The sequence below is a fragment of the Piliocolobus tephrosceles genome, chromosome 12, assembly GCF_002776525.5.
Source record: "Piliocolobus tephrosceles isolate RC106 chromosome 12, ASM277652v3, whole genome shotgun sequence".
NCBI classification, from domain to species: Eukaryota; Metazoa; Chordata; class Mammalia; order Primates; family Cercopithecidae; genus Piliocolobus; species Piliocolobus tephrosceles.
The window spans coordinates 75919570-75929603 of NC_045445.1; the positions used below are offsets into that span (position 1 = coordinate 75919570).

At 39.7% G+C, this 10034-nt stretch overlaps 1 protein-coding gene across 7 annotated transcripts in view; it reads right to left on the reverse strand.

The window, feature by feature from the left end:
* ATP7A (ATPase copper transporting alpha) overlaps positions 1-10034 on the reverse strand; it is a 155766-nt gene that overhangs the window by 25570 nt on the left and 120162 nt on the right. For all 7 annotated transcript variants that reach the window (XM_023202322.1, XM_023202325.1, XM_023202321.1 and 4 more), the window contains 4 exons: positions 6066-6157; positions 4936-5063; positions 726-880; positions 64-198 (listed from right to left, as the gene is read on the reverse strand). In XM_023202322.1, the coding sequence (XP_023058090.1) occupies positions 64-198; positions 726-880; positions 4936-5063; positions 6066-6157 (510 nt within the window). The remainder of the gene's footprint in view (positions 1-63; positions 199-725; positions 881-4935; positions 5064-6065; positions 6158-10034) is intronic.

Consider the following 10034-nt stretch of genomic DNA (forward strand, 5'->3'; position numbering starts at 1 on the left):
TACTAATGCAAAAGACTCACAAATTGTTCTGCATATAGTAAAGAGTTATTACAAGTCACTTACAGGAAAGTAGGTTTCCACAATTTCAAAATTCAGAAATCCAATTACAATCCATACCAAGAGGGTGGCAATGGAAACAAAAACAATAAAAGGAACAAAATAGCCACTGAGTTTGTCTGCAAACTGCTGGATAGGAGCCTAGAATTAAAAATAACAATAATAATATCAAAGTCTTTTCTGATACTGAATGCAGAGAATATTTAGTAGTTAGCACAAAGAGAAATATTTTAACAAACTTCATGTTAATGGCCAGGTGTGGTGGCTCACACCTGTAATCCCAACACTTTGAGAGACTAAGGCAGGATGATAGCTTGAGTCCAGGAGTTTGACACCATCCTGGGCAACTTAGGGAGATCCTGTTTGTATAAAAAAAATTTTTTTTAATTAGCTGGGTGTGGGGGCATGTGCCCACACACAGTCCCAGCTACTTGGGAGGCTGAGGCAGAAGGCTTGCTTGAACTTAGGAGGTCAAGTACAGTGAGCCATGATGGTGCCACTGCACTCCAGCCTGGGCAACAGAGTGAGACCCTGTCTCAAAGCAAAAACAAACAAACTCCATATTAATGCAACTAAAATTTTTATCGGAAAATGTAAAAACTAGGTGAAGATTTATACTGAGAAGGCTTTAAAGAAAATAGTTTGTTTCTCCTAGGGAGTTAAGTTACCTTTGATGTTTGTGCCTCTTCCACAAGTTTGACAATTTGAGAAAGGGTTGTGTCTGCTCCAACATGAGTTGCACGGATAAGCAGTGACCCATTCTGGTTAATGGAACCAGCAATCACTGTGCTGCCAGGTTTCTTAGCCACGGGCATTGCCTCCCCTATATGGAGAGTAGAGATACATTTAAGGAGCATAAATGATCACTATCATGAAACATATCATTATTTGTTACATGCCAAAAATATCTAGATATAAAATAGAATCTGAACAAATGCCTAGGTAAAAGTTGCTTTCCCCTTTTCCTTGTATCAATTCTAGGCTAAAGCCAGGAATATAAACCTTGAACGGGAAAAACCTGTATGGTAGCTCTTGTTGGCAGATACTTTTAGTTTCACCTCAGTCCTAGAACATCGGTTCTTAACCTGTTCTCAAGGAACATTTAGAAATGTGGGAGGGAGTTTTTGTTTGTAATAATGACTGCACGGGATGGGGAAGGGGGTGCTACTACTTTGATTTAGTGTGCCAGTGCCAGGGTCAGGGACACTGAATTGTACTACAGTGTGTAAGAGAGTCCCCCAGAACTAAGAATTGCCCCATCCAAACTGGCAATAGCACCCCTATTGAGAAGCACACAATCTCGTTGGGCACAGTGGCTCATGCCTGTAATCCCAGCACTTTGGGAGGCTGAGGCAGACAGACGGCTTGAGCTCAGCAGTTCAAGACCAGCCTGGGCAACATGGCAAAACCCCATCTGTACAAAAAAATACAAAAGTTAGTCAGGCATGGTGGCATGCACCTGTAGTCCCAGGTACACGGGAGGCTGAGGTGGGAGGATTGTTTGAGCCCAGGAGGCAGAGGATACCATGAATCGAGATTGTGCCACTGCACTCCAGCTTAGGTGACAGGGTAAAACCCTGTCTCAAACTAAACTAAACTGAAATGAAATGAAATGAAATGAAATGAAATGAAATGAAATGAAATGAAATGAAATAAAATAAAATAAACACACAGTCCTACATTACTTCCACATGGTTCATAAACTGAGTTTCTTCTAGGACTATCAGAGAGTTGAGATGGGAAAGGTATCATTTTGATTCTGCTTCAGATTTTACCTAAGATTTCTAAAACTATGCCAGGCTTATTCCCTTAGAGTAGACCCTGATGTGGAAAACCTGGACTCGTATCATAGCTCAGATTAGACCAGTCTTTACAGCAGAAAGACAGAATAGGTATTTGCCTAGGAAAATCTGCCAAAGTCCATCAAGTCTACAGGAAACTGAGACAACTTCCTTTGGTTATGCATTCTAGTAGCTAATAATCTCCAGTGATAAAAGCCTTCAATAGCTGATATGGTTTGGCTCTGTGTCCCCACCCAAGTTTCATCTCTAATTGTAATCCCCACATGTTGAGGGAGGGACCTATAATCCCCACATGTCAAGGGAGGGAGGTGATTGAGTCATGGGGGGCCATTTCCCCCATGCTATTCTTGTGATGAGTGAGTTTTCATGAGATCTAATGGTTTTGTAAGTGTCTGGCATTTCCCCTGCTGGCACTTCTCTCTGTTGCCTTATGAAGAAGGTCGTTGCCCCTTTCACCTTCTGCCAAGATTTTAAGTTTCCTGAGGCCTTCCCAGTCATGCAGAACTGTGAATCAATTAAACTTCCTTCCTTCATAAATTACCCAGTGTTGGATATTTCTTTAGAGCAGTGTGAAAACCGACTAATGTAGTAAATGGAATAAGTTGTTACCACGGGAGTAGGGCACTGCTATAAAGATACTTGAAAATGTGGAAGCGACTTTGGAACTGGGTAATGGGCAGTGGCTGGAACAGTTCGGAGGGCTCAGAAAAAGACAGGAAAATGTGGGAAAGTTTGGAGCTTCATAGAAATTTGGTGAATGGTTTTGGCTTTTTTTTTGTTTTTTGTTTCTGTAACAGAGTTTCGCACTTCTTGCCCAGGCTGGAGTGCAATGGCGCAATCTCGGCTCACTGCCACCCCTGCTTCTTGAGTTCAAGTGATTCTTCTGCCTCATCCTCCCAAGTAGCTGGGATTACAGGCATGCTCCACCAAACCCAGCTAATTTTATATTTTTAGTAGAGAAGGGGTTTCACCATGTTAGTCAGGCTGGTCTCAAACTCCTGACCTTAAGTGATCCACCAGCCTCGGCCTCCCAAAAGTGCTGGGATTACAGGCATGAGCCACTGCACCTAGCCAAACTTGTTGAATGGTTTTGATCAAAATGCTGATAGTCATGTGAACAATGAAGTTCAGGCTGAGGTGGTCTCAGATGGAGATGAGGAACTTATTGGGAACTGGAGTAAAGGTCCCTCATACTATGCTTTAGAAAAGAGACAGGTGGCATTTTGCCCCCACCCTAGAGATCTGTGGAATAGTGAACTTGAGAGAGATGATTTATGATACCTGGCAGAAGAAATTTTTTAAGCAGCAAAGCATTCAAGACGTGACCTGCATTATTCTGAAAGCATTCAGTTTTATGTGTTCACAAAGAGATGGTTTGAAACTGGAACTTACGTTTAAAAGGGAAGCAGAGCATAAAGGCTTCGAAAATTCGCAGCCTGACAATGCAATAGAAAAGAAAAACCCATTTTCTGGTGAGAAATTCAAGCTGGCTACAGAAATTTGCATAAGTAACGAGGAGCCAAATGTTAATCACCAAGACAATGGGAAAAACATCTCCAGGACCTCTCAGAGATCTTGGCAGCAGCCCCTCCCATCACAGGCCCTGAGGCCTAGGAGAAAAAATGATTTTGTGGGCTGGGAACCTGGGCCTCTGATGCTCTGTGCAGCCTCAGTGACATGGTATCCTGCATCCCAGCAGCTTCAGCTCCAGTCAGGGCTAAAAGGGGTCAAGGTACAACTCAGGCCATTGCTTCAGAGGGTGCAAGCGCCAAGCCTTGGCAGCTTCCACGTGGTGTTGGGCCTGCAGGTGCACAGAAGTAAAGAACTGAAGTTTGGGAACCTCTGCCTAGATTTCAGAGGATGTATGGAAATGCCTGGATGTCCAGGCAGAAGTCTGCTGCAGGGGAGGAGCCATCATGGAAAACCTCTGCTAGGGCAGTACAGAAGGGAAATATGAGTTTGGAGCCCCTACACAGAGTCCCCAATGGGGCACTGCCTAGTGGAGCTGTGAGAAGAGGGACACTATCCTCCAGACCAGGAATGGTAGAGATTCACCAACAGCTTGTACTGTGCACCTGGAAAAGCCACAGACACTCAACACCAGCCTGTGAAAGTAGCCATTTTGGGGGGGCTGTACCCTGCAAAACCACAGGGGTGGATCTGACCAAGACCTTGGGAGCCTACTTCTTGCATCAGCATGACTTGGATGTGAGACATGAAGTCAAAGGAGATCATTTTGGAGCTTTAAGATTTAATGACTGCCCCAATGGATTTTAGACTTGCATGGGGCCTGTAGCCCCTTTGTTTTGGCCAATTTCTCCCATTTGGAATGAGAGCATTTATCCAATGCCTGTACCCACATTGTATCTTGGAAGGAAATAGTTTTTGATTTTACAGTCTCATAGGTGGAAGGGACTTGACTTGTCTCAGATGAGAGTTTAGACTGTGGACTTTTGAGTTAATACTGAAATAAGACTTTGGGGGACTGTTGGGAAGGCATGATTGGTTTTGAAATGTGAAAAGATATGACATTTGGGATGGGTCAACGGTGGGATGATATGGTTTGGCTCTGTGTCCCCACCCAAATCTCATCTCAAATTGTAATCCCCACATGTCAAGGAGGGGAGGTGATTGAATCACTGGGGTGGTTTCCCCCATGTTGTTCTCATGATAGTGAGTTCTCATGAAACTTTATGGTTTTATAAGCATCTGGCATTTCCCCTGTTAGCACTTCTCTCTCCTGCTGCCTTGTGAAGAAGGTCCTTGCTTCCCCTTCTCCTCCACCATGATTACAAGTTTCCTGAGGCCTCCCCAGACATGTGGAACCATGAGTCAATTAAACCTCTTTGTTTTATAAATTACCCAGTTTCAGGTATTTCTTCATAGCAACGTGAAAATGGACTAATAGCATAACTAAAGCCATAAAGTAAATCTGAGGAACCTGATTTAATACAGTCTTAAAATAACTTATTTTCTTTATTCATAATTTATGTACTCATAGCTTCTACAAAAAGTGCTTCATCTTTCATGTCTATTCTTCTTAACATTTTGGTCATGATCCTTTGAAAGAACATACCTGTGATGAGGGACTCATCTACCATAGAATGCCCTTCAATAACACGACCATCCACTGGAAATTTGCCTCCTGGAACTACTTTAATGATATCTCCACGTTGTACAAGTTCCACATCCACTTGTTCTTCACTGGATATAAGTTAACATAAAAAGCACCATTATAATATGCTTCCTACCTCTCCATGCAAGCTCTTTAGTTCATGTCAAGCTTATGGCTCCATAATTACTACCAATGGAAGCTAGAACCAACATTTAAGCTAGGAACTAGTATGTCAGTCTTGCTTACTGTTAATGAACAGCACAGTAGCTAGCACAAAGTAGGCACTCTAAATATTTTTTTGAACAGTCACTAAATTAAAAACTGAAAGTTTTAAAAAATAATGTAATGGGTTTCATTTAACTAAAACTTTATTTATTATGTAACTTTGCCTAAACAATTTTATGAGTATAAAAATGAGAAATACAAAAGACTGAAATCTAATCAAGTCTTTAGCTTTATCTTCCAATTTACAAGTAACACAGGAGTTATAGAACAAGTTAAATGAAACCAAAAGGAAGCAAAGAGATAAATTCAGATTGTGGGATATTCTACAGAACAACTGATGGCTATTTCTTCAACAAATTCATTGTTTTGGGGGGAGGAGGGAAGGAAGGAGAATGAGAAGAAAGAAGGGAGGTGCTGTTTTAGATTAAAAGAACATAAGTCATGTGATAGTCAAATGCGATGATGCATGGATCTTGTCTGAATTCTAGTTCAGGCAAAGAGACTTAAAACATTTTGGAGACAACAGGAGAAACATGAATACGAATTGGGTCTTAGGTGACATTAAGGAATTAATGTTCATTTTGTTAGGTACAATATGGTAGTATAGTTATATCAGAATATATCCTTTTTAGAGATAATACAGAATATTTAGCAGTAAAACAATATGACTGACATTTGGTTTAATACTACTGCAACAAGAAAGAAAGATAAAATGGATAGATGAAGCATGGCAAAATGTGGATAATTTTTATATCTGGGAGACAGATTATGTGAATTCATGATAGTCCTTTTTCTACTTCTGTGTATATCTGAAATTTTTCTTAAGAAGTTAAAAAAAGAGAAGAGGGAAGAGGGAAGATAAATACCTGAGGAGGATATTATCAGAATCAAGAGTTACAACAGTTGCTTCTGTAGCTTGTAGTGAAATTAGCTTTGCAAGAGCCTCTGATGTTTTGCCCTATAAATTAAAACAAACACATTGAAAATGCTAAGGAATAAAAAGTTCAGGTCTTAACTAAGATAAAAATACAATCTTTAGCATTTACCCAAAAGACAGTTTTAGGAATATTAATTTGTTCAAAAATTAATATGAAAATGTTTCACTTCAAAATGTTTCACTAGAAAATGTTTCACTTCAAAAAGATAAAGTACACAAAATACTTTATTTTTTATTTATTTAATTTTTTGAGACAGAGTCTCACTCTGTTACCCAGGATGCAGTACAGTAGCGTGATCTCAGCTCACCACAACCTCTGCCTCCTGGGTTCAAGCAATTCTCCTGCCTCAGCCTCCCGAGTAGCTGGGATTATATGCCTGGCTAACCTTTGTATTTTTAGTAGAGATGGGGTTCACCATGTTGGCCAGGCTGGTCTCAAACTCCTGACTTTGTGATCCGCCCACCTCAGCTTCCCAAAGTGCTGGGATTACAGGCATGAGCCACCATGCCCAGCCTAAAAGTACACAAAATATTTTTAAAAGTATTATTAGGGATTCTTTATGAAGAAATTATATAAATTCATAAGAAAAACATGAGGAATCCAATAAACACACAGGCAAAGGAAATATACAGGCAAATCATTCAAAAGGAAATATAAACATCCAATGATGAAAAAATGTTTATCCCCACCATTAATGGAAGAAACACAAACTAAAGTAACCCTGAAATACCATTTAATGTCTATTAACTTAGCAAGAATTTGAGGGGGATGCAATGCTGGTGAAGTTGTAGTAAAAGTACTTCACTGACGTACCCCTGCTGGCAAAAACTGTTACAACTTGTAGCATAAACCAGAGAAATATTTATGCCCTTTAACCCAGTAATCACATCCTCTGTAATGTCTTCCAAGATATTAGCTCAATGGAAATGACTATTAGACATGAATATGTTCAATGCAGGATTATCTAAAAATAAAAAATTAGAAACAATCTAATGGTGAAAAATACCTCAATGGTTTAGTAAATTAAAGGAAACTGACATGACAGACTTAGTCAGAAATATTAGATAATTATCTAGACTGCAAAAATAGGGAAAAACTTTACAGTGTTAAGGGTACAAAGTAGCATGAATACTATATTTGCAATTCTGTTAAATAGAAAGGTATGTAGAATGGAATTAGAAAATGATTTACATTACAGCAAGGGAACATGGGTGAATTTTTTCTTTTTTTTGTTTTATTTATTTATTTTTTATTATACTGTAAGTTCTAGGGTACATGTGCATAGCGTGCAGGTTTGTTACATATGTATACTTGTGCCATGTTGGTGTGCTGCACCCATCAACTCGTCAGCACCCATCAATTCCTCATTTGTATCAGGTATAACTACCAATGCAATCCCTCCCTGCTCCCCCCTCCCCATGATAGGCCTCGGTGTGTGATGTTCCCCTTCCCAAGTCCAAGTGATCTCATTGCTCAGTTCCCACCTATGAGTGAGAACATGCGGTGTTTGGTTTTCTTCTCTTGTGATAGTTTGTTAAGAATGATGTTTTCCAGCTGCATCCATGTCCCTACAAAGGACGCAACCTCATCCTTTTTATGGCTGCATAGTATTCCATGGTGTATATGTGCCACATTTTCTTAATCCAGTCTGTCACTGATGGACATTTGGGTTGATTGCAAGTCTTTGCTATTGTGAATAGTGCCGCAGTAAACATACGTGTGCATGTGTCTTTATAGCAGCATGATTTATAATCCTTTGGGTATATACCCAGTAGTGGGATGGCTGGGTCATATGGTACATCTAGATCTAGATCCTTGAGGAATCGCCATACTGTTTTCCATAATGGTTGAACTAGTTTACAATCCCACCAACAGTGTAAAAGTGTTCCTATTTCTCCACATCCTCTCCAGCACCTGTTGTTTCCTGACTTTTTAATGATTGCCATTCTAACTGGTGTGAGATGGTATTTCATTGTGGTTTTGATTTGCATTTCATTGATGGTGAGTGATGATGAGCATTTTTTCATGTGTCTGTTGGCTGTATGAATATCTTCTTTTGAGAAATGTCTGTTCATATCCTTTGCCCACTTTTTGATGGGGTTGTTTGTTTTTTCTTGTAAATTTGTTTGAGTTCTTTATAGATTCTGGATATTAGCCCTTTGTCAGATGAGTAGATTGCAAAAATTTTCTCCAATTCTGTAGGTTGCCTGTTCACTCTGATAGTAGTTTCTTTTGCTGTGCAGAAGCTCTTTAGTTTAATTAGATCCCATTTGTCGATTTTGGCTTTTGCTGCCATTGCTTTTAATGCTTTAGACATGAAGTCCTTGCCCATGCCTATGTCCGGAATGGTACTACCAAGGTTTTCTTCTAGGGTTTTTATGGTATTAGGTCTAACATTTAAGTCTCTAGTCCATCTTGAATTAATCTTCGTATAAGGAGTAAGGAAAGGATCCAGTTTCAGCTTTCTACTTATGGCTAGCCAATTTTCCCAGCACCATTTATTAAATAGGGAATCCTTTCCCCATTTCTTGTTTTTGTCAGGTTTGTCAAAGATCAGATGGCTGTAGATGTGTGGTATTATTTCTGAGGACTCTAGGGTTTTCTAAATATACAATCATGTTATCTGCAAACAGGGGCAATTTGACTTCTTCTTTTCCTAACCGAATACCCTTTATTTCTTTCTCTTGCCTGATTGCCCTAGCCAGAACTTCCAACACTATGTTGAATAGGAGTGGTGAGAGAGGCCATCCCTGTCTTGTGCCAGTTTTCAAAGGGAATTTTTCCAGTTTTTGCCCATTCAGTATGATATTGGCTGTGGGTTTGTCATAAATAGCTCTTATTATTTTGAGGTACGTTCCATCAATACCGAATTTATTGAGCGTTTTTAGCATGAAGGGCTGTTGAATTTTGTCAAAAGCCTTTTCTGCATCTATTGAGATAATCATGTGGTTCTTGTCTTTGGTTCTGTTTATATGCTGGATTACAATTATTGAGTTGCGAATGTTGAACCAGCCTTGCATCCCAGGGATGAAGCCCACTTGATCATGGTGGATAAGCTTTTTGATGTGCTGCTGAATCCGGTTGGCCAATATTTTATTGAGGATTTTTGCATCGATGTTCCTCAGGGATATTGGTCTAAAATTCTCTTTTTTTGTTGTGTCTCTGCCAGGCTTTGGTATCAGGATGATGTTGGCCTCATAAAATGAGTTAGGGAGGATTCCCTCTTTTTCTATTGATTGGAATAGTTTCAGAAGGAATGGTACCAGCTCCTCCTTGTACCTCTGGTAGAATTCAGCTGTGAATCCATCTGGTCCTGGAGTTTGTTTGGTTGGGAGGCTATTAATTATTGCCTCAATTTCAGAGCCTGCTATTGGTCTATTCAGGAATTCAACTTCTTCCTGGTTTAGTCTTGGGAGAGTATAAGTGTCCAGGAAATTATCCATTTCTTCTAGATTTTCTAGTTGATTTGCATAGAGGTGTTTATAGTATTCTCTGATGGTAGTTTGTATTTCTGTGGGGTCAGTGGTGATATCCCCTTTATCATTTTTTATTGCGTCTATTTGATTCCTCTTTCTTTTCTTCTTTATAGGTATGTCAATTTTGTTGATTTTTTCAAAAACCCAACTCCTGGATTAATTGATTTTTTGGAGGGTTTTTTGTGTCTCTATCTCCTTCAGTTCTGCTCTGATCTTAGATATTTCTTGCCTTCTGCTAGCTTTTGAATGTGTTTGCTCTTGCTTCTCTAGTTCTTTTAATTGTGATGGTAGAGTGTCAATTTTAGATCTTTCCTGCTTTCTCTTGTGGGCATTTAGTGCTATAAATTTCCCGCTACACACTGCTCTAAATGTGTCCCAGAGATTCTGGTATGCTGTGTCTTTGTTCTCGTTGGTTTCAAAG